The 25,847-nt window shown below is 42.4% G+C and overlaps 1 protein-coding gene across 3 annotated transcripts in view; it reads right to left on the bottom strand.

The window, feature by feature from the left end:
- Positions 1 to 25,847, bottom strand: part of arap2 (ArfGAP with RhoGAP domain, ankyrin repeat and PH domain 2) — a 120,409-nt gene that overhangs the window by 50,546 nt on the left and 44,016 nt on the right. For all 3 annotated transcript variants that reach the window (XM_069169958.1, XM_069169957.1, XM_069169959.1), the window contains 5 exons: positions 23,546 to 23,652; positions 15,241 to 15,440; positions 9,803 to 9,888; positions 9,294 to 9,476; positions 4,004 to 4,178 (listed from right to left, as the gene is read on the bottom strand). In XM_069169958.1, the coding sequence (XP_069026059.1) occupies positions 4,004 to 4,178; positions 9,294 to 9,476; positions 9,803 to 9,888; positions 15,241 to 15,440; positions 23,546 to 23,652 (751 nt within the window). The remainder of the gene's footprint in view (positions 1 to 4,003; positions 4,179 to 9,293; positions 9,477 to 9,802; positions 9,889 to 15,240; positions 15,441 to 23,545; positions 23,653 to 25,847) is intronic.

The following is a 25,847-nucleotide window of genomic DNA, read 5'->3' as shown; positions in this document are numbered from 1 at the left end:
CATTACTGGAGGCTTTCTGAAACATTTCAAGAGTCTCCGTTTCCCCGAGTTGGACACAAAATGTGACGTGTCCTCGGTGAAGTGCGCACATGCCAGGTGCTGCTGTTGATCACGCAACATGGCTTCCAATATTTCCTCAGCTTAAACGTGCTCCATTCGCATAACTTTATGTGCGACCAAAGTTCCAGTCTTGGAAGTTGATTGACCCTCGTGTATCTGTCCTCATGTCACCTCGCGCGTGAGTGCAATCATTATTATTCGACAGTAACTCCAGGCTGAGGTCTTTCAAACAACTCTGAACTTAGTTTTGTCCTCGCTATTGGCTGCTATGTGTCCCCCTTTTATTCTTCCTTCTGTCAACACCACGCCATACAGATGGGATGGTGTCATATGGGTATTGAGTTGTTCCCAGATTCTGCCAGACACAACACTGCACACAACAACGGAAAAAGTCCAACTCCTGTTTAATCAAAAACCTCGGGGGGCCGCATGCACCAAAACAACGCAGACACCCCTTTTCTACAGCTTTGTGTGATGTGACGAAGTGTCCAACAGCAGGAAAATGTCAACAACAAAAAAAAGGCATCTGGAAAAGATTTAATCTTTTCATCACACTGCTGTTTTGTCTTTTAACAACATGAAAAGATTCCACAATATAAAAACAGCAGCACAGTGTGATTCTTTGCCTTTTATCTTTAATTCTTGACTACATGTGTCTTATGTACAGTCGTGATGAAAACACACATTAGAACTTGGCTGTAGATTTTCTCCCAGGTTATGTTAAAGCCCGAGTTGTGGATACGTTTTTTTGAGATATTAAAAAGATAAGGCTTATGATCATCTTTATTTTTGTTCTCAACAAATCCCCTGACAAGACCAATATTTGCAATAAATTTGTCTGTCACTTGTCTGTGCTTTTTGTTCCAGCCTGTCTGTGGGGCACTCAGCCCCAAAATCCATCAGCAAATAATATCAAATAATAATAATAATAATATTGTCGTGTCACTATAGTTTTCGTTACACAAACAGAAGAAAATGTCGCATTTGTTGGGGACTAAAAGCAGCAAGACTTGTTGATTCGATCGTTTTATTATTGTTTTTTGGTCTTTTTATGGGATATGCCATCAGAATAATGAACCTTATTCACACATGGTAACGATAGTTTCGTTAAGCTGTGGCTCTTCAGGGATAGATATCCTGGTTCTACCAAGATTGGCAGCTTAAACTTGGTTAATGTGGGAAAGCGTGAGATTATATATATATATTTTTTTTTTTAAACGAAATCCACTGTTTTACTGGGACAGTATGTCACTTTGACCGCCTGCAACACGCCACACAATCCCCACAGCTTCCACACTCAAACTTCCTGCCATGCTAAATAAAAAGGCACACAGCTTCCTGCTTTGGTACCTAATGCTGGTATTGAACATAAATCATGGGACTGCAGAACTGTCACATATAAATGTCATTTCAGGGGATACTGGGCTGGTATTTCAGGATATTAAGAAAAGATTGTGGTTCCGCGTTATAAGTTTCACACATAAAAATATATTTAGGGCTACATTTTAATAATCTAAAATAGCAACAGCACATGGTGCAAGTGCCAACCAACCTCTGCTAGTTTAACGGTGGGTAAATTGAATGCAAATTAGCACAAGGTTCAAGGGCTCTTAATTAATTATGGGTGTGTTTTGGCCGTGACATGAAATAAACCAATCAGAGTGTAATTTCCAGTTTTCTATAAGAGCTATGTTTGCTTGTACTTCAACAGATTGCTAGTATAAAGGCAGATTTGCCACGTAGTAGGAAACAAAAACGCTTCTCTGGAGGCAAAACAGATGTGTTTGTGAGCAGATTGATGTACACAATAATAATGTAGTCAATAGGTATCTTTTTAATAGGTATCTTGTGCCGCCGTCGAGCAGCAATCTACCATGAATGGCATGAAGTGACCATATTTGGACGAGTTGGGCGGGAGCGAGCGATGAATCTGACTCGATCTCTGAGGACACGACGCCCGCCCACCTACAGCAGACTCCTGACTGCACCACAGGCCCTCAAACACACCGCTTTTTGAGGTCTAAAATCGAATTAACAACGGAAATGTTTTCAGATGGACCACCAAACAACTAATAAAAAAACTGTGACTTCAGTGAATGACAACATAATGAATAGTGGAAAACTATTTATTGACTTTGTATTACATGCGAGAAGTTGAATTGGGAGTTAATGTGGCCAGAGTCATTTTGGAGCCAACCCCTAGTGGCCCTTGGTGGTATTGCACGTTAAGGCACTTTTTTCAGACCTGGAAGCTAAGTCCACTTTTATATACAGTCTATTACCGTGCATCCCTCTGTGAGTGTGACCTATGTGTGTTGTGTACTCACCTATGTAACCACATATTATTATATATACTTCTTTATAATGTGCCCTTAAAAAAGCCCTAAAATACTGCATCATTGACTTAAGACCAGGTCTTTGTTGGTCAATCATGCAGCCTGGCCACACCTCGTTTTAAGGCCGAGACGCCACTATGATGCCACATTAATGGACACAAGTACATTTGGTGTTTAAACAGTGTGGGAGCACTGGACTGAAAAATGGTCTCAAACTAGCTGAGACACCTCCGTCTTGGCATGGCTTTGAATCGGATGTAAGACCGCAATTAACCATAAACAAGACACCATCCTTAAGGTGGCGTCTGAACCCGAGTTAACCTCACTGTTAGGAGCAGCTTCCTGGTGTCATTTAGTCCCAACTAGAAAAGTGCTGCACTGACTTGTTGTCCCTGCGGCAAAATCTCCACTGCAGCCACAGAACAGAGTCAATCTGTCAGAGTAACATGTGGCTCCTCGGTACCTCTCTGACCCGGGTCCTGCTTGTCCACAACAGTTGGTCAGCTTATTTTGACATCCATCTCAACAGGAAAAGTCTGCTCCGGTTTTCTGTGTGTTTTTTAAAGATGAGGCCCTACAACTTCCTACAACACATAATGAGCATACAGACAATGCCTGTATGTACATTTCACATGGACAGTACCACACCAGTGAATGTGTGTGTGTGTGTGTGTGTGTGTGTGTGTGTGTGTGTGTGTGTGTGTGTGTGTGTGTGTGTGTGTGTGTGTTTTGTCTGCCTGTCTGCATGCGTGTCTTCCAGCAACACCTCCTAGTAATGGCCATCACCATGGTGACCAGGTGACCCACACTAGCAATTAGTGAGTCTCTAACAGGCTCGGCGCCGGCGAGCGTACACAGATGCGCCGCATACATTATGTAAAATACAGTCCCTGAGAAAGTCCACCCCTCCCGACCCCAGCCGACGGCCTCTCTCGCTCCTTTAATCTAATACATTCTTGTCATCAGCCCTGTGTGGAGGCGCACCAACAAAACACGCACATCACGAGGAAGCCGCACGACACGGCACATCTGTGCTCTGCCTCCGATGCCAGGAACACGAGGTGGGTAATACAAAGGAGAAATGGGTGAAAGTATGACAGAAATAGAAAAAAAGAAAATCGGAGAGACAGAACTTTAAACTTAAAACTCGCTGGCTGCAAATTTGTGGGTTTTTATGCCATCATTTCCTATTCATGGCAAAAGGGAAGAAAAAAAAACTTCCCACTGTGCTTTTATGAATGTGGCTGCACGGCGGTGAGTACTAGTTTTAAACATGATTGGCTTGTTAAAGTATAAAGATAATGGGCAGAATATATGTGGCGCCAACAGTGGTAAAAGTCCAACTTGCACACCTAGTTTAAGGCCCTTTTCACAGATTTATGAGAGCCTGTCAGCTTTTTTTTTTTTTTTTTTTTGTAGCTATGGCCAGGAGAATACACGAGTAATTATTTTTCATGGCTGCTCTTTGTGACGCAGCAGCTCGCCTAGGTTGAACATCGAGCATGGAAACGTTTCCTGTATTTATAACTCTTATTGCTATCATTATTGAAATTAATAATATGGCACTCTGAAGGGAGGGGGGAGGGGGGACACACAAAGTTCCTTACCGGATAGTTTGTTCTGGTGGAGGAACTCCATCTGGAGCTTCTGTCCAGCCCGTTGAGCCAAGAGGTACGGGGTGGAGAAGGTTGGATCCCCGGTGGCACACATCACGTCCGCCCCGCTGAACACGAGCGCCATGGTCTGCAGCATGTCAGGCGACACCACAGCTGCGCACAGCGCCTGAACATATAAAAGAAGACACAAGAGCCCGTGAGGAGTCTGTGTTGTGCTCGGTTTACGACGGGTCCCTCGGGGCCTCGACACCATTCACAAAAGTCTTCGATAATGCATGCGTAGGATATTTCATTTGTTATCTGTGTATCAAATTCTTGAGGATGATTTTTATCGGTCACAAATCTTATTTATTAAAGCTGACCTGTCACTTAACATTTCCTGCTGTGATAGCCTAATGAAACATTGAGAAAGTGGAGCAGCGGCTCATTGAATTTCTAAGTAGCTTTTCTATGGCTGGATTTATAACTCTAAAAAAATTTCACTTCCCAGACAATGAAGCAGTGAAAAGCCCAAAAAAAAAAGCAAGTACCGGCTCACTTCCCCGGTGCAGGAGGAGCAGCCCGGCGTTAACATGCGCGTCTATGTGTGCGAATGCCAGGTTGATAGAGGACAAAGAGTCTATAAAGCGGTGTCGGAAAACCATATAAAGTTTAGAATTGAGTTCCATTCGCTGATCTCCAAAGAGAAGTTAAAATATGATCAAACTTTAATGCTCCCTGTGGGAATCATTAAAGCTCTAATCCCTGTGAAAAAAAAGGCAATATAGCAAATAAGAACAGGACAAATGGGCCATATTAAATATAATGAAACTAACAATCTCCAGGAAGAGAAATGTGGGAATAAAGACATGAAAAACACTGAAGTGAGCAAGAGAACAGCAGCAAGCAAAGACAACTACAGTGAATATGCTGTTTGAAAACACACCAAATATACAAGATATACACAACAATATGAAACTAACAAGTACGACAATATTATAGTTTAAAGGAAGATGCTTGTTTAAGAATATGTGTCTGGAATATGAGTGTATATCATGTATAAAAACACTTTTGCTTTACATGCTTTCAAGCAGTATGGAAGTTTGTAAATGAATAATTACATACAAAATGTATTGAGCTGAACTGTATGAAGTTGCCAGGTGAAAAATATATATCAGAATGTGTGAAAACTATGTTACAGTATCTATAATAATAATAATAATCTACACATCATATGTTTATATGCAAACACGGTGACAGTATGTCACCATTAATCATAACACTCGCTAAAGGAACTTTGTCGCATCCAGTTTTAAACGTATAACAAAACTAAAACATGAAATTGAAATGTAATTTTTTAACTCCCTAAATGAGCAGTCTGCAGGAATTATTGGCATCTAGTGGCGAGGCTGCAGATGGCAACCGACTAAATACTCCTCGCCTCACGCTACCCTTCGAAGCGTGGAGGAAAAATTCTGATGGCCGCAAAAAAGTGCAAAAAGGCCCTTTTCTAGAATTGTTTGGTTTGTCCCTTCAGGGCTACTGTAGAAACATGGCGGTTCAACATGGACACGCTCACTATGTAGATACTTGGGGCTCATTTCAAAGTTAAGAAAACGGAACATTTCTTAGCTTCGGCTGATTATATACAAACGAAAACTAAACCAAATATTAGAATCCATTTCTGGCAGTAGATCACCCCCTAAATCCTACACACTGGTCCTTTAACGGAGACTCAAGGCTTTCATATTCACTACCATCTCTAACAGGAGGGGGGGGGGGGGGGAGAGCCTGGGATCAGTTAAGTTGAACGAGCAAAACAACAACCGCAACAGCAGACCGTGATAGGCCGAGACACCTGTCAATCAAAGCACATCTCAAAGACTCTCATGAACTTCGAAGACGCCTTTAATGGAAGAATATAGTTCAGAAAAACTGCCACCGAGAGATAAGACGAAGACAGAGACAGAGTTGACGCTAACCGCTTGTGAGTCTCACTTCTTCTGTCTGTCTCCTTCGGTAAAGCCTCTCAAAAAGGAGCTTTGACCTTGATTCAAACACAGACTGAATGTTCTTCAGCAGGAGCTTCCAGAGGATATCAGAAGAAGTGCCGTGTGAGACGCCGCTGCTCCGGCTTCAGGTCGGCACGAGCACCTGTTAAGGTAAATTTTCGCTTCTTTACAGTCTATAATTTGTGCTTTAATAGCGGCAAATGAATCACATCCACAGTGTGTGTGTGTGTGTGTGTGTGTGTGTGTGTGTGTGTGTGTGTGTGTGTGTGTGTGTGTGTGTGTGTGTGTCTGTGACGTCTAGCAATGCAGACAGACTTTGCAAGAAGTATTTACCTGGTTCAACACAGCGATTCAGGTAAGAGAAGCGAGATAAAGGAGCCGGAGGAGTACAGTCTGAGCCGAGGAAAATATTTTCTTTTCTCCCGTCTGTCTCCTCCTATCAGTCCAGTCAATTGATGTGCCATCGCGCACAACGACCCGCAACAAAGTGGATCAACAGAGGAGTCGAGTGGCAAATAGCGGAGTTTTCAGCGAACAACCGCCGCTTTCATCGGGCGAGTCAGTAGGGCCGCATCGATCCGCCGCAAACAAGCAATATCCGTCTGAAAGTGAGGCGCGTCGAGCCTAGTGCATATACACACAAAGTGCCTGTCAATAGCACCGTGACCGCCCACACAAAGGGCCTGCACTGGGATAAAGATGCTTAAGTATGTGGGATTTTTTTTTTTTTTTTTTTTTTTCCCCCATCGCCGTGAGGATTTATCTTCATCAGTAAGAAAAAAAAAATAGAAAAATAAATACGCAGAATGATGTCATTAGTTTAGTCTTTTTTTTTTTCTTTGTCTGGCACACTCGAGACGGGGTCAGATTACGGCAAAACAGTCCCATGCAACCTGGCCTTATTCTGTACCATCTCTGGAAATGACCTTCCGTGTCATAGCAATTACCGTCGCCACAAGAGAGTTTGTGTGTGTGTGTGTGTGTGTGTGTGTGTGTGTGTGTGTGTGTGTGTGTGTGTGTGTGTAATGATATAAGAAGGTCCTTTGACACCTCAACCCCTCTCTAGGTCATGTGGTCTGCGGAGACCGCGGTGGAGGTCACTGGGATATGAGCTGCTAATGGGGAACATGGGACTAAGAAACGGCGACGGATGAATCGCAGACAGGAAAAAAAAAAAAAGAAAAAAAGATGCATCTTAACACAATCAGCACAATCGGTGGAGATCATGTAAGGACATATGTCGACGCAGTCGCCTATAAATCACTTCACGACCTCATTTTTTTTTTTTTTTTTTTTTTTTCCCATTACTTTGAAATTACTCTTTAAACGGCAATTTCTTGCAGTCGCGGCGCCCAGTGAGTTTCACGACCCCTGAGCCCCTAAAAAAACCTGTTAAAATGCCATCGAGTGATTTCTAAATCGCATGAATGTCAATGAGGAAATTGCGAGTATCATTGTCTTTGTTCCGGAGAGGACTCCCGAAGGAATAGGTTTTATATAGCTTCTATTAGTTCATATTCATACTCGCATTATAGTTAGTAAATGTGACGCAGAACTGGAACGACGTGTCCAATGAGATTAGACTCGGTGTCCTTGTTTGCAGTAAAAATACTTCTTTATGTGCTGCTTGTGATTTATTACTTTATGTTGAGATAACTGTTTTAAAGAGGGTTTATTGTTTAGCGCACATACGCACACGTATGTGGAGCCCGGCTGTGTATAATAGCTTTATGACACATTGATCCCTATCAAATCTGTTGAGCCCATTTATAAAGGAAGAGCAGACAGCGAAAGAGCACACACAACCACCCTCTTCCCCTACTACACACACACACACACACACACACACACACACACACACACACACACACACACACACACACACACACACACACACCTCTGCTGGCCAGACCCATTTTAAGGCAGCCACACTCTTTATAGTGTCACACTTCCTCCTTCTACATCACCCTGCAAAAAAAGGGAAAAAAAAGAAAATATATGTGTGTGTGTATATATATACATATATATATATATATATATATATATATATATATGTATATATATATATATATACCCCCACTAGAGCAGCAAATTCACACGTCTTCAAGTGGAGCAACACACATGTTCACACACATGTACACACTCCCCCACACACACACAAAAAGCCAGGCAAAGCCGCAATAAAACCAACCCAAGCGTTTCTGTTGTGGATCCTAATCCACTTTTCCACTTAGCTAGCTGGTATATCTCTTCCTTAGTTTCTCGCCTCATTCCCCTTCTTTCCGTCTCCATTTCCATTCCTCTCTTTTCCGCGCAGGAAAACAATACGGAGGGGGGCGGGGGGCCTGATCTGCGTAAATGCTGATGCAGGTGGAAAACTTCTTCGCTGCTTTGAGCTTTTAAGACCCTCTTTTTAAAAAAGGAGGCCAGAAGAAGAAGAAGCAGGGCCCCCCTCCACCCCCTCCACCTCCCCCCCTTCTTTTTTTTTTTTTTTTTTTTTTTTTTTTTGCTGCAGCAATAAAACCGTCGAGCCCTTCCAGCACCAACACATGAGATCAATACGACTCTCCCACTGGCATCTTTAGACTTAAAGTGCAGATTTTCTGATGGTCAGAAGGGCAAGAAAATATTAGCTTTTTAAGGTTCAGTGGATTTAGCGAGGGGAGAGTAGCGTGGTGAAGCTGTTGTAGCTGCAGCACTTAACTGTGTAGGACGTATACGTACATTAAACTTTGCTCCATCACAACTGAGAATTCATTTGCTAACTGGATGTAAAAAGAACCTGTGGATTTTCTTGATGTTTTACTGACTTGTCTTTACAGTGTGCATCTAGCAGCATATAACGTTTCTAACTCCGGTGAAAATCACCATCAGAGCTGAAAATGCACAACAAATGCCGGACGAGGGAGCGCCGCCCTCTAAAATGAAACCGGCTTCGGGCACAAGTCGACCGACTCGATGAAGTTAGTGTGTTCTGGTCGCCACGGTAAAAAACCTTAATGCCGAGGATATCTCCGTATGCGGAGGAGCAGGGAGGGACTCGGCTGTACATCTACTGTACCTGAAAGAAGTTAGCGTGTGGTGAGAATTTCTAATCTGTGGTCGGAGAAATCACATGCAAAGTATTTTCTTTCCTCCGAAGCGACTACTGACTACTGAGTATTTGTTACTTTTTACTTACAGTGATAACTTTCATTCAATTGATTCAAATTTGTAAAAGCGACAGCCCCTAAACAAGTGGCCACTGTCTAACCCAGAACACGAGACCTGTGACGGTTCCTCGGTCTCACCCGGTTGAGCTGCTCCGGGTCCTGAACGCCCTCCGGGACCCGTCGGTACTTCCTCTCCCGGTACTTCCTGCGGAGGAAGGTGGCGCGCTGCTCCGCCGAAGCCCCGCTGTGGAGATCCTCCTCCAGAGGAAGATGAGCGGCCCAGAAATCGTTGGCGTTCTTGTTCCCCACCTCCAGGAAGAGCTGCGGAGTTATGTAAATAAAATGTAGGAGAAAACACGTTCAGGTGAGACTTCTGCAGCTACGGGTTTATAGTTTAGCACCTCCCAAGCTTCGCAACCAAACCAAAGTAAAGCGGTTGGATTTCTACAGCTAAGTTACCACAGTGCTTCTTTTTTCTGAGGAAATTACAGATATGTGTTGCCTTAACATGAAATGTATCATTATCACTGAGAAGAAATAGTTAGTACAAGTCAAATATAGTTATTAGCTATTACTTCTGGCAAATAATATTGTTTCTCTGACTGTGGGGGGGGGGGGATACCCGAGTTGCACACATCTGCAATTACCTCCACCAGTTCATTGCTCCAGATGCTGCTGTCCAACTTCAGGCTGCGCACTTTGGAGATACTCGGGCCGAGGGAGCGGTGCTGTCCTGGGAGACACACGGAGGTCGTGGATATGAGCGTACAGAAATAACAAACACGCATCCACAGTTAAGATTCACGTTTCATGAAACGCACGGCCGCCGGGCCGAAGAAAGTTACACCACGTTGCACGTACGCACGGGGAAAAAAACCCTGCTCAAACGCACGCCGAACGTCGGGTGACGGAACAAACAATAAATCCGCGGCTAGGAGACGGAGAAGCGGAGTGTGACAGCGAGCTCGTTCGCTCACTCAACAGACGTATTTAGTCCCCTCAGCTCTTCTAATTGGAAATGAAAGCAAGAGAACGAGCACCATTAATTGCTAATGAATCATGAGTAATTCATTGTGTTTGTTGGTCGGCCTGTTTATTTGGGTGAACGAGAGGCTTCTGGGGTTGCTCGTGGCCAAAGACGGAGCATACATGCATAATACATTAGACAGAAACACGGCGTATATGCGCGAATGTGAATGATTGTCCTGTGTGTAACGGCGGATAATTTTAGATTTAGAGTCGGGCATGATCTCATTACCGTCTTCTAATCCTCAAGTAGAGCAGCTGTGAGTGAGAACGAGGGGCTGCGAGCTGCGAAAGGCCGTCTCGACACAGTTCTTGAAAACGCCGAGGCGAGAAGAATAATCTTGGAACTATTTGCCAAACGAAGGTATTAGAAAAAGTTCAATGCCAAATGTGTTGTTGTTTTTTTTTTATCTAAAACTGAGGCATTTGCAAACATCAGGACTTGTGGTGCCTTGTGAATCTGACACAAGGATGCATTCACTGACGGGTCTAATTGCTCCCAGATTGGATTTTAAATCTGATATGCCGGCTCACGTCCCGTTGTGGTCAGGCTTGATGTGCTCAGTCGGTGAACACAAAGGACAGCGCCACCCTCCCCGTCACAACAGCTCTGAACCGAGACGATTGTTTTCAGCCCGGGCAGCATTACATACATCATGCAACTAATATGATTTCTATTTTATTTTTGTTTTCCTTCGGGGTTTTGTTTTGGCTGTTGTTGTCATTTTTAATTGGGACAAATAACTACAACTGTGGCTTCGTAGTAAGAAAAATATATACATTAAAATAATTATTATGTTGAAATGCGCACCATACTTTCTCTTTTATCATTGTTATTTCTAACTTGCTTTCACTCGTGTGGCCAATACTACACTTGTATTGCCGTTCTTGATGCTGTTACGATCAAATTTAGACAATTTCTAATAAAGAATTTTGCAAAATCTTTACATTAACAAAGACGAGTTGAGCTGTTGAGTAATCTGTTTCGATCGATTCAATGAAAGACAAATCTGGTGTTATTAGCAAAATCTTTGTTTACAGCAAACCAGTTTAGCTCTTCGAGAGCACAAATAAAAGGGATTTTCTTCTGCCTAAAGATTAGATTAAATACGTTTCTGGTGAAGTACATATTAAAGTGCCGAGTATGGATGCTTTTAGTGCTTTAGGTTTACCGTTGTTGGAATCTGGTTTGTGTCACTGAAACGACAGGGACGATAACTGCCTCTGAGATCACATGTCCAGCTCGACAAATGGAGGCCAGAGAGCAAGATTCTGTCACGTTTTGCCAGCGAGGGTGTGAAAACATTTCGCTGCAGTGCCACAACCGTGCTCCATCCACTGAGCCGTACAACACCACAGGACCATTTTCACTTGTGTAAGGGTAATGAAGCGGAAAAGAGTGTGCATGTGCCACCGGGTGCACGGTGGGATCTTCCCACATAAATAGCCTGTTGTAAATGTCTTCATCTTTCCTGTGGTAGCAAAGACGGCACACGAAAGGGCATTCCCATCATGGCCGCCATCGGAAAAAATTAAATAAAATTGGATTTCAGCCCCTATTAAAAACCTTCCCGGTGACTCCAGCAACAGTTCATGGAGCACGTTTCCGACCCTTCTGTACTTGTGTGGCATTTGTGACGAGTCAGACGGAAACGGAGCGAGACAATGAGCGCTGTGTTTTTGTGTTATCGTGGCGACTGTTGCCAGCAGACTGTCTACGAGTGGCATCCTGGTTGAAAGAAGTTTATTGCAATTACATGTGTGGAGAGCAGCCTTAATGTCTTTGAAGAGATGTCATTTCCTCTGGTGGTTGTGGTGGAAGGTGAAAGGAAGGGCTATAAAAAAAAATACAAAATTAAAAAAAGGAGTCTGGAGATGGAGGGACAGATTGATGTTATTGCGGAAGTAAAAAAAATAAAAATGACAGAAAAATATTGGTTTGATAATGGGGCCAAGAAAAGTGTGAAGAACTCGGGTGAACAGTTACAGAAAAACACCATGAGTCAAGAATGGAAAATGTTCCCTCTAAAATGTGTAGATTTAAATCATTCAGTATTTCTATATTGACCATAGATCAAATGATTACACGTAATGTGGAACATTGACAAACCTGCTAAGAATCGTCACCCTCTCTCCCTTAGCAATCTGGACTGTTTTTATAAACCTGTTTATTTAACATGCTAATTCAGTGGCACCTCTCAGCCACTACAGCAGGAAATAAACTGTAATAAACCCACCGTGTGTTTCCTGCAAAGCATCACCTGGTAGACCAAGTTTGCAATGAGCTAACATAACAGAGCCCACAGAGGTTGGAGACCAAAATAACACTAAAAGGAGAGTAAATAATGAACTCGCATTTATTGCAACTTCTTTCATCATCACATCTTGATTTAGATTTCTTGCTATTGAAAATATAATCTGAAAATAGTTTAAATAAACTAATGAAAACGGAAATAAGCTCCAGTCAGATAATGCAACATGTCTTTTGCATTTACTGTGTCTCTTGTTGAAAATGCCCCCTGGTGGCCAATAACAATAATAAGATTAATTTTTGAAGGACAGTCGGGTTTCCTGGTGCCAGAAGACACTGCAGTATAATTGTGACAACAACGGCTTAAAATATAATGTTTCAGTAATAAAACTTTCTCTTTGTGTTTTCTTACTTTGTAATAAAAAGTCAACAAAAATGGAATTTGAAAACCACACCTGGTTATTTTCTGAAGTTGCGGTGCTACGTATACAGTACTTTCTTCTAAAAAGAATGTCACTCAGATTTTTGTAATATTGGATCTTTGAAGTAATATTGAAAAAACATCAAATAGATTCACATGATTATTTTAAAAACCAACTGAAAATAAAAAATAAAAAACTTAAAATCCTTTACATCTTTGAAAATATTGCAGTATGAAGCTGTTCCATATCAAAGAGTGAAGTTCCAGAGAATTAATATTCTTTCTGCCTTGGCACAAAAAGAGGAAAGGCAATCTGGACTCCTTCTCATTACTTCTTTCCTCTTCTACAGCGTTTCTCTTTATTTTCCACAATAATAAAGCATAAGAGCGCTAATTGAAAGCGTGAGCAGTCATCGGTATTTGAAAATGGACCACGGCCTAATTTAAGGGGAGCACAGTGAGGACAGCTTCCACGTTGCAAATATTCACCCTCTTGCTCCCAGCGTGTCGACAAAATGTAATATTAAACACCCCTGCAAATGAAATCATTTAAGGGTGTTTGAAAAGAGATGTCGGATATCCGATGTGTACCAATTACACCGGCTTCGCAAAGGTGAAGTGAAGAATCGCATTAAAAAGTGGAAGAGAGAGTGTATGGGAGAAAGAAGAAGAAAAAAAAAAAGTACACACCAACAAGGTATCCTGCACACCGAGCACAGCTGCTGCGTCGCTCTAATCATGTTTAGCGGGTCAAGAAGCAGTTCGGGATCCCCCAAGTTCTCGCCTGTGGCTTAATCTTTGTTGTCATTTCATCTGAGCCATCCAGTATTGCCAAATAGATTAGAGGGAGTCCAGAGGCCAGACGCCAAGACTCCCATAAGTGGCTTATCACCTGAGATCGTATTCCAAAAGCGCCTCTGGGTCGGAGTACATACTCTCACAGGTACACACATCGGACCGCACACACACGGGGGAGGGGAGGGGGAGGGTGGGGGGGGACTAACATGCATGTCTTTTGAATTCAGCGTGTCAGAACTTTTTACATGCAGCACGGGTTTCATTTTTTTTTTTTTTTTTTCAGAGAGAGACGAGTAAATAATCTTCAAACATGACGTGAGCTTGAGAATGATGTCTGTTGGCATTTCCAGATGGTTTCCTTTGCGGTTTGTGACCTTTTCGAGTCAAACTTGTGGATTCCACCGGGCACGATGTTTTGTTTTGTCCTCTGCACGACTTCATTCCCCCCACTGGAAGCGTTTTAGAGAGCGAAGTATCACATGCTGCTCGATTTTCTTGACTTACTTGCTCGTGTTTTTCTTGATTTTTGTGCTTCCAGCGTGAGAGTCGATCACGCTGTTAAATGGTTTTTTTTTGTTTTGTTGTTGTCAGGTTTGTGTTTATTGTAACGGTCTCCCGCATCGTTGTACTGCAGCCCACAGACAAAGTTAATACGCTTTGCTGTGTTCATCCTCATAATTATTTTATATCTATATTTTAAACACGGTGCTTGTAGGCACGAGGAGATCGTGTTTCTTCTCCTACTTGAAAGACGAGGAGGGAAAGCGTTGATATAGTCTACTGATATACGCTCAAGAGTCAACCCAGGGTGTTTTATTTTGAAAATTGACTCGGTTCCTGTGTCTGACTTCCTGCCTGCCTAATTTGCTCTGTGCAGCTTTACACAGCTTCGAAAATAGACAACACGCGTATTTTCATCAGAAAGAAACTTCTAAGATGCTTCTGAAAAGCAGCATTTCTGAGTACGGTGGCCCTGAGGGTCAAAACAAAGCTAGAATTTACACACACACAAAAAAAAAAAAATGTGTTCAGTGAAATTTTTTGGGAGTTTGCTGCCTTTTAAGAAATGTTTTTGCATTGTGTAAATTGTGGTTGTGTTTTGCCCCTTTAGGCCACCGTACTCAGGACTCCTTTAGTCAGTGCACAACGGGTCAGCACAACATTCATGTGAAATTCGTTTACAGGCAAATATGCAATGAAACATATAGAGAGAGTAGAGTTTCTTCAAATTGACTTTAATTGCCTTGGAAACAAACAACTACAAATAAACCATGAATTAAATCAGATAAATCTGACCTACATGTAGTGTAGAGTAGTTCCTGATTAGGTTTTTTTCTGTTGTTTTTTTTCCCCTAATGAAGCGTGTTTTGACAGGTTGGTCGCTTCTAGTCGCACAAAGCTGTCGGAGGCATGTTTACATGTGAGGATTGTTTTCCTGAGGCGGTTATTTGTGTTATATGTTGTTCATCAGCATTTACACCTGCGTCCAGCACGTGTGTGTGTGTGTGTGTGCGTGTGCGTGCGTGTGTGTGTGTGTCCATGCGTGTCTGCACCGGATGTAAAAGCAGAGCGAGCGGGTGCCTACTTACCTGCACATTTCTTACAGATGACCACGCCCAGATTGATGGACACCCACTCCGGCTCCGGGGCGCGACAGTCGGCGCAGCTCCTGTTGGCCTCGTTGAACCAGATCTTCTCCGCCACTTCATAGTCGTAGAGCGTCTCAGCGATCGATTCTTGGACCGCTTCAATCCACTCCTCCTTCTCCCGCTCTGAGTCGGCCGTGAAGCTGCAACAATTGATTTTTTTTTTTTTTTTTTTTTTTTTTTTTTTTTGGCCCCCCCAGCACCCCAACACATACCTCACTGTTATTGATTTGATTTGAGAGAGCAATTAAACAGCATAGTATCGCTTGGCAGGGTTACGAGGGTGTGCAGTGTTTGAAGTAGTTTTGGGAGGGCGGGGTGCTAAACGTGTATGCCTATGTGTGATTGCAATAGATTTGGTGAAATTGATAGGGGTGGGGGAAGGGGGGGGGCGGGTGAATCAATCTGTCTCACCACTAAAATCTATAAAGTTCTAATGCAGGATATTTTTGGGGGATATTATTTCTACATTAGGGCCAGAGACAGTTGAGAAACGGTGATGGAGGGAGAAAAAACAACAACTGTGTAAACATAACCCATTTACAGCTTTTAAAAAGAAAACCTCCTGTTTAACACTTCTGTTCCATCAGGACTTGGAACAAGAGATCTGTTGATGGGAAAGTGAGAAAATGAGGGGGAAAAAGGGGGGTGATCGGTGAGGCTTCTTCTAGAGACAGTATGTCTCATGATGGTAATTTTTTGATTTTGATAAAGCCCAAGTTTAATTTGCAAGCATATGTCATTAAAATAGACTGAGCTTTACATGCAGCGTGGTAACCTGGTTACTATAATGAGACTTCTCCCATTCGCTGGTCGTGCATCCACGTCTCTTCTAAAGGAAAGAGATTTTTTTTTTGGGACACGCACACGCACACACACACACACACACACACACACACGCACACACACGGCGGAGTGACATTCAGAGACAGACAGCGCCGGTTTCTCTTGAAGCTGCCGTTTAAGTGTAAATGTATTTTGAAGAAGTTGCCTGAAAGTAATGAATATCTCAGGATTAGCTAAATGTACCTGCTGCGCTGATCTGTGGGAGCCTGAGTGGGAGCGAGCGAGAGACAAAAAAGACAAAGCGAGCGAGGAGGACCGAGATCAACGGAGATATAAAATTGAGAGGAAAGAGAGCCGGAGAGCACCCTTGCTTGACTGAAAGAAGCACTTAGAAAGGAGAAATGGGACCACTGGTCTCCATAGCAACCTGGCAACCGGTGTAAAGTAAGACGGAAGATGTAAAGGTGGGGGGGGTGGAGGAGTGGGAGGGGGAGGTGTTGGAAGGAGCTTTCGCCTGGAGCAGAGGATGTACGGCGGGGGCCAGCCTCGCCCAAGTAACCCAGCAGAGATCGATAGGTTGATTGGGTTCAGCCGTTCTGTGCCCACCGGTCTCTGCCCAGGGCCCATCTGAAGAGACGGCTGCTCACACTGTCTGCTGAACTACGACACACACACACACACACACACACACACACACACACACACACACACACACACACACACACACACACACACACACACACACACACAGAGAGAAAAACCACAAAGGAGCAGAGAGGGAGGCAGCACGGGAGGACAGGAAGGTGACGCAGAGTTTTAGATATGAAGTGAAGGCTGGTCTCACACGAGACCGCAAAATAAACTGCAGCCTTGCAGGACAACAAGTGTTGAAGAACTATGAACGGAAATTAGAAACAAACACCGAATAGTCTCAATGAAAAAATGCTGTGGAAGTTAAGTCGCCAACAACCATGAAAGTGTACTCTTTGCTGTATATGTGAAATGTGCTTTAGCTAAGTTGCCTTCAAGTACCCTTTTCAATAACTTTACAACTTAAAAGTCATTTCATATTGTTGAAATATGCTTTCACAACCACCGGCTACAAAGCTTCCATTATCTGCCACTCCACCACAAACTACAATCACAGAGCTCTCAAGTTATTCCACACTGCTCCCATGTCATTATCTGGAAAGTTATCAAAGCTGAAAGTAATCAAAGAGTGCAGCGAACACTCCAGAGATATGAAAAATACAGAGTCAGAGTCAAAAGTCACACAACTGAGTTACTTTCTTGTTTCAGATTGATGTCACTCTCTGGCACTGTATGTCCATTAAATAAATATAAGTCAGGAGACATTTAGCTTAGCTTAGCATAAAGACTGGCAAACAAGCCTGGCTCAAAAACCCTTTCTTGGCCCGGGACAGTGACTTCCTGGACTCTTACTGTGCACATTGCTTGATGGTTTTACACCTTGGTTTCTTGCCCTCCTTCTAGCTCCATATTCCACGAACAGATTTGTCTCGACAAAGAGAGCGAATAAGTTAATTTCCCAAAATGTCTCTAACGGTCCTGTTTGAAAAGTCTCGAACATTCAGTGTTAACCGGCCGAGCTGACCTTCATGGTCTTCTCTCTGAAGTCAGCTTCAGGGATCCCCGTTCACACGAGGATTTAGCATCAGTCCCCACTCATGAAAATGTATTTTATATCAAAAGTAAAATGACAATTACATTTTGTAATCCAATTCCGATGTGCAGAAGCTTGACGTTCTTCTCTGTTGCTGCGGTTTGTACTACGAAAAGTTTTTGTTCGACATAATACTGAAAGTTCATCAGTTACAGCTCAATATTTCTTTCAAAAGTTCAGGTGACGTGGAAACAAAGTCATTCACAACAGCATTTAGTGCCGAGAGAATAAAGAGCTTTAATGTGTGGATAATCAATATGGCCTCTTTGACCTTGACACGAAATCAACAAACTTCAGAGCACTTCTAACAGCGCCCTGCTTTACAAAACACAGAACAAGTCAGAGCTAATTTCATGCAGTCGATGTATCTAAAAACGAATTAAATGCCAGTCACTGACAACTCAAAATAAATTCTGGCTTCACAGCCACAAAATGAAAAAGTTTTTCCAATTACATCAACAACTACGTCCAAAATGTACAAGCAGTGTTAAGATAAAATAAAAACACCGGCAGAAAAAACAAACAGGAATCCTTTCCAGCATTACAATTACATTATGTCTGCTTTAAAGGGACATTACACTGTTTTTACACAAGAACTCCAGTTTACGCAGGACATTGAACCAGCCACAGAGGGCCAAACTAAACAATGCTACTGGTAGATGTTGGAAAATGTATGATCTGATGTTTTGATAGCTTGGCCTTTATTAGAGACTAAAACCGGAGGTGCATCTGGTCCTCTTTCTATTTCTACCGCTGCTTTTTTCAGTCATTCTCTCTTAAGTCATGGAAATGCAAAACTTAAAAGCCGCCGTGCCCCTTCAAGATCAAGGTGTTGCTACCCCTTCGCCGAGAGTTGTAGTTAGTAGAAAATAAACAGACAATACAAGTTTACATTCCACAATTTACTGGCAGAAAATACAACACTGAACTTGGACCCAGATTTAAGGCAGCTTCCAATAGTATACAAATAATTTACGGCATCGGTTGGTTTTGGTGTAGTCGGACCAGTGTTGATTTAAATTCGTGTGGTTCAAATGCAAGGGCACCACTTTGTGTTGGAAAGCGGTGGGGAAATTAGTTCTCTTTTTAAACAGTCTTCAATATTTGCCATATATATATTAGGCGATGGAATGAGGTCAGAGTAGATCACTACAGATGGAAAAACATTGCATAGCAGCACCGACAATATGAAAATACTAAGCATAAAACCCACAACAACCTCGACCACACAAGGAGGTCACCACCAATTCAGCTGACAGTTAATTGTCATACAAATAATTGCAATTAACAATTAAATTTATTTTTCTGGTCATTTTATACTGCTATTAAAGTATAAGCTGAATTGTAGTCGAATAATACAGCTGATGAAGGAGAGGAGTCATTTTATAGGCGGAGGTATTTGGCCTCCCATCGGAATCCATAATATTCATGTCAAAAGATGCTCGTCGAAATGTACATTGGTTAAATATTAGAAGCTAAGTACTTCGAGATAAACAGTTGGTGGCGCTAATTCTCCATTCACGTGCCTTTAATCCGAAACAGAAGAAGGGGGCGCATCAATCAAACTTCAAATGTTGGAAATGAAGGAAATGTTGATGGAAATCTGACATTTCTGTAAAAATAATTTCAGCTATTTTAAAGACACGTGAATGCTGACGATGATGAAAAATGACGACAAATACGCAGAAATAATGTCATATTATATATATTTGAACTATTTCCCTCCGATATTTCATCGGCCCACTTGATACAGTGGTGATGAAAGAAACCAGGCAGTCTGTGCAGCTAAAAGCTTTGGAACATTTTATTTGCAAACTAAAACCCAAGTCCAATGCCCTCTGGTCCAGATAATCCAAAACCCTGCATGTCAAGAGTTTTCATTCAGATTTATTTTCCTGCCAAAACATATTTCTTTCTAAGGTAAAAACTGCGAAACTGTCCAGAGATTTCAATACACACCAAACAAACCAGACGAACATGGATTTACTCCAATTCGCCCTTGAGCTACAGGCATTTATGTGCAGCTTTACTTTCGTATAAGTGCTTTCTGATCAACAGCACAAAGTTTTCCTTGTTTCCCAAGTTGAACGTCTTTGCCTGGTAACATCTCCTCTCCTCTGTGCCTCATTGTCATTCTCTCTACTCAGAAACGTTTGCCATTGTATCCACCACAGCGGACTGAACGCTCCGTCCATTTAACGGCAGCAAAACAATGGAAAAGCCAAAGTGAGTCTCCACAGCTTAAAGTGATTAGATGCGTTTCTCACTAATCCCCACCTTGAGCAGGTAGGAGAACGCTCCCAGGGCTGCCAATCGATTTGATCCACACACACTCACATACACAATGAAACCCCCTTTCAGCAATCAACCCGTCAAAACAATTCGGGAGACCTGAGCTCATTGTAATTTCACTTTTTTTTTGTTTTTTTTTGTTCCATTACACCCGGCGTATTAACGAAGCTGCCAAACGATGGGACCGTTAAGGGAGCTGGCACAAACAGATCGATCGCACATACAAGAGACAGGTAGAGGAATGACGGTCAAAATAATAATAATAATCTTCACGGGAGGCAACGGTCAAAAAAATAAGAAAACGGTGCATAAAGAAAAACAAAAAGAAAGGAGAGAAAATAGTGAACAAGCGCACACAAACAAACGAGCCGTGCTTTGTCCAGGCGGCTGTGACGGTTGTATTCTAAATGGGCCATTACGGCACAAACAAGCAGCGCCCTCATTGATCGTCGGCCCTCAGGGACCGGAGTCGCCTGAAAGGCTTCGTGCCCCGCAGAGGCGGAGATACCTGCACAAAGCTCCCGGGGGGAGACTTCATAAAAGAAAGCCACCCTGATCGATAATTAGCGGTTTCTGTACAGGACCCCGTTCTCATGTAGCGTGTGCAGCGCCGCGATCGATAAAGTCCACGCGGTGTGTCGGCGGGTGCAGCGGATTTGACAGGAGAGCTACTGAATGCAGTCAAAGCGAACTTACGGTTAGATTCTCTTTTGTCTCATTAGAGCCGAGTCTTAACTTTGGGGCATGTCTGCTCATTAATTTCACAAGTTGCACCCCAAAGGAAAACATTTACTATATTTTCTGTTATAACAAGGAAAAGTGCATAAATTGAAGTGATTGACTGCAGAAATGATCGTCAGTGAACGGTTTCAACTTTCTTCCTGTTTAAAGAACGTTTTCGATGCGTGTCACTTTCACATTGTTAACTATACTGGATGGATAACGGATGGTTTATTCAAAATTCATCACAAACAAACCACAAGAGATAAAAAAAAATGCTATCATCTGGATGGAAAGTTACAGAATCCATTGGAACGTTTTGGTGATCAAATCCTGCATGATCATTACTACCAATCTATTTCTGTGTTACCCGGGCTGTAACTAACGATTCTTGTCATTAGCGAATCACCTGCCACTTGTTTACATCATTTTAATGGACTAAATGTTTGGTCAATAAAATGTTCAAATAAAAATATGTTCATCGATATATCCCAAAGGGCAGATCTGCAATTTGTTGTTTTTTCTCTGATCAGCTCTCTAAAACCAAAATATATTGATGAAGTATCACAGAGGGCTATAATAATAAGCAAATAGGTAGAACATGATGATGATAGCATGAATTATTTATTTATTTATTTGCTCAACACAGGGGTGTCAAACTCATTTTAGTTAAAGGGCCACATACTGCCCACTTTCATCTCAGGTGGGCCAGACCAGTAAAATCATAGCATAATAACGCATACATAACGACAATATTTCTCTATGTTTAAATCATTGGTGAAGGTTTTTGGATGATAAACCCTATTTTAAGGTCTTCCTACAATAAACTGGAAACATAAAGACCAAAAACTCAGACATCAGCCCACTGTTTCTCTGCCCCGGCTCTCCTCTGCAGATTCCCTCGCTTTGTGACGCGTTTGACGTCAAACGCGTCACAAAGCGAGCAGCGAGCGCTTCTTCCTCCGGAGCAGACGTCGCATTTACGCTGTTTTTGAAGCAATTACTGGATCGATTAAAAAAAAAAAACGTACAAAAATGTTGTACTCATAAACCTCCATATTCTCATAGAAATGCAATTTATGTCTTTCTGTAATTTTCACACTTAGCAAAGGCGGGCCAAGCTGGACCCCCTAGCGGGCCGGATTTGGCCCGCGGGCCGTATGTTTGACACCCCTGGCTTAACACCTTCAAATGATTCATCAGTTCTCAGAATAGTTGCAGATTCATTCTCACTGCTCCTTACAGTATGTTCTCAAAATGTTAGCAGGGACTTTGTACTTAAGTTATCCGTTCAGGAAGTGAACCTCACGTGTAAATAAACATTAACTTGGAATTGGAAATATAATTGCTGCGCCTCCTGGACGGCACTCCCTTTCTCACCAACACTTCTGTTTTAAATAATTGTCCCTTTCTGATTAAGCCATGTAATTCCCCTGCACATTGCTCACTCATGTTACAGTGTATTACCGTAGTTACTAAATGAACTCGCAAACTAAGACAGATGTCTGTCTTCACAGTTCACATTCATTTAACTGCTTGAAATAACACGTTGGTGACCACATAATCCTGTGGTCAGGCTGATTCGCATTCACGCCCCAAACAAACTGCACCAGTGTCACACCGGAAGCAGTTGGTTGGTCCAAACTAGATAACACAGCTTTCACAACACCCTAAAATAAGCAACCATGTTTGTGTCATACGCAACATGTCAGGCTACCGTCGTCAAAACAGGAACGATTTATCCTGCTGATCATTTACTCTCTTGCTGCTTAACTAAACTTTCGATTTAATAGACGAAAGGCCGTAACGCTTTAACATTTTCATATTTCAAAGGAATGAAGCGCAGAAAAAAGTTAACTCAAAAGTTATAGGTAACAAACCAATTAACAAGTCATCAACAGTTCCCACGCGCTACGTCTCATTAGGAGTTATTTTCAGGCCTTTAGATAGCAGCGAGTCAAATGAATCCTGAACCTCTCCAGGCATAAAAAAAAAAAAAAATGTTATGAAGAAGAAAAAGGCCAATCTGATCGTACTGTGAATGTTCTTTTACCAGAAGTGCCCTAAACTCTTATCGCAGTATGAGACTCTTAATACCTTACGTGTATAAGAGCCGATTAAACAAAAGAAAAAAAATCGCCCTCACCTATTGCTGTAGCTTTGTAAGATATGATGAATGAGATTAAAACACAATGTAATAAAAGCCTGAGTGTATGTGAAGGACCTTTACCTGAACTATATGTATGAAATCAGATGATAATCCAAGAGGATTTTCGTTTTTTAAAAAGGAATATTAATAATGTCTTGAAATCAAGCTGCTACCTGCAGTCAGATGTAAAAAAAAAAAAAGAAAAAGAAAAGTGAAGGTGTACAGCGTCAACCTGTTGAAAACATTATTCTAAAGGGGTCCGTAGTGAAGCAGAAGTTCCTTCACTTAACATTCATCTTTGAGATGATGAAAAAGCAATAAGAAGCAGTGTGTGTGTGTGTTAAGGTAAGAGCTGTGAGATCAAACGGATACAGTGCACTTTTGTCTCTCTAACACACACACACACACACACACACACACACACAAGAAGACATCACGCACATCACCGAATGAAGAGCTTTTTGTGATGACAAAAGGGAGCAAGGTGAAACAGACAGCGATACGCACGCATGCCAAGGTACACACTGTACACACACACACACACACACACACACGCGCGCGCACACACACACACACACACATATGCAAAAAATAAAGCAAATGAAGAGCAGACATACCAGAAATTTTTGAAGGGTGTGTTGATTTCAAATCCCCGGCGGTCCACGTCCCGAATATTGGCAGCAGTCAGTTCCACTTCAGCGATAGCCAGCCCGGCTTTATAGTCCTGGAAAACACAATCAGAGAGAAGTGAAATGTAATGTGATATATTTTTTTTAAGTCGAAAAGGAATCGTTTGCCATACTACATACGTTTATTCAATTTGTTGATGAAAACACAAAATTGCCCCTTTTATGTTTTACATGTTTATGTAGCAAAGCCAAGCACACAAACAGGAATGCTTTGAATCTTGGAGAGATTAGCAGTAGGCCTTCATGCACCGAAAAGTTGATATTGACACCCTCCATTAAACGCTAAAGAAACACACTTTTCTCACAAAAGAACAAACTATTCTGAGTGACATGTTCGACAAAATATCACACGCTGATTGACAAGAAAGCATTTGGGCTTTTTTCCCCCAAAAAATATCCAACTATTCTTTGTGAGATGTATGACGAAATATTCATTTTCATTTTCATGATATGGACAGACCCACCTGCGAGACGACGGGATTGGTTCCTTGGGTTTATGACATAAAAATCTCCGGCATCTGTATTTTTGAGACTGTCACTGCCGTTCCAAAAACAGAAATGCGTTGACCTCTTATTTTACGCATGATATGTCTTCTAGTATCCCCCCAAAAAAACACTATATGGGCCTATGAACAAGGGTAAAACTTCACTTCGCTTCCTGAACATTTCACCGGAGGGGGTCTTTGAAGCATGAATATGCAGAAGTTCTATATGAATCTAGAAAGTGTTGGAAAGTTTTATTCCCCCGAAGAGCTCTTCATTAGACACCACCTGGAGCCCTTTTTGGCTGATTTAAAGACACCCTAACTAATAAGATGGGATCAACAGGTCGTCTCATTAAAGTCACATCTTGTTTCTCAGACGGGGCTTGAATGTCATTTTGGTATAATGACAACTAACAAACATTAAGGAAGACCCACAGTCGCAGCAGGGACACTCAGCATCTCTTGTTTTTGTTGGTGTGCTGTTTTTTTGTTGTTTTGTTTTTTAATTAGGAGATGGCAGCGGACGTAAAGCCAGACGTGTCTGCTGAAAACAGTTTGTGACAGACCGACGGCACGCCAACAAGTCAGTGGCTTTCTTTTTTTTGTGTGTGTTTTTTTTCATCTCCTCACCGGCGACACGCGAAGCGAGCCTGTATGTGACGTGCGTGTTAAAGACAGAAAAGGGATAGAGAGGCTGCAGCGTGTGCTTGTGTGTGTTTCGTGTGCGAATACACCTGTGAACAGCAGCAAAAGCTCCACGAAAGCCAAAAGGTGCACCTGGGGAATTCAACAACCAACCCCAGCTTTCAGCTTCAATGTTTTCTGAGGCCCATTTCAGTAATAGGGGTTAGATGCAGCGGCACAGTTTTCATAAGTTCCACTGTAACTCTGCATTGCACCCTCCCTCCCTTCCCCCCCACCACCCCCTGTCCCACCTCCACAGCAGTTTAGACTGTTTTCTGTAGCCCGGAGCGCCGAGCTGAGACGGAAAAACAGACAGAGACAGAAGACGTGCACCTACACCCACACGTATAAGCACAACATCAAAAACAGAGCAAAAAAAAAACAAACAAAAAAAACCATTACAATACAGACGAATATACACCATACTCCTTCCTCACTGAGGCAAACCAACAAATGTGACTCAAAAGATGGGGAACACAAAGAGAGCAAGAACTCAAAGGAAGAGGAAGGAGAGAGGCAGAATAAGTGAAATAAGGTTTTAGTAATCCTCCCCGAGAGTGGGTGAGACGGTTGAGGGGTCAGTTGACAGAAAGTGTGTGTGTGTGTGTGTGTGTGTGTGTGTGTGTGTGGGAAAAAGCCAGAACGAAGCGGCATCTACGCCAACACTCCTCAACAGCGGATTACAAAATACCACTTAAGTGAGGAGCGCTGAATGCTGCCGCGCTGTGCCAGCTATAAATCACGTGTGTTTTCATGCGCTAACTGTTCCTCACCGGCAGAACAATTTACATTAATTACACCAAACACAGAGCAAAGTCAATCAACACCATCTTTGTTGATTAGGCATGTTTTTGGAAATACATGGCCTGGCAAAGAAGTGTGTGTGTGTGTGTGTGTGTTTATGTACGTGGAGCTGCCATATCTCTCGCAGAGTAATTAGCGACAAACTTCTCAGAGCAGCCAAATTTTGCAGATTGCGACGCAAGATGGAAATCATTTAAAATATTTGCACGCTGCTGAATCTCCAGTCCGATCTTTCGGTATTGTGTGGGCTGGTTCAA

The sequence above is a fragment of the Embiotoca jacksoni genome, unplaced genomic scaffold (genome assembly GCF_022577435.1).
Source record: "Embiotoca jacksoni isolate LCO1_2020_lvr unplaced genomic scaffold, fEmbJac1.0.p SCAF_47, whole genome shotgun sequence".
NCBI lineage: Eukaryota > Metazoa > Chordata > Actinopteri > Embiotocidae > Embiotoca > Embiotoca jacksoni.
Note: the sequence above shows the minus strand (reverse complement) of the source record. Positions and strands in the feature narration are given on the sequence as shown.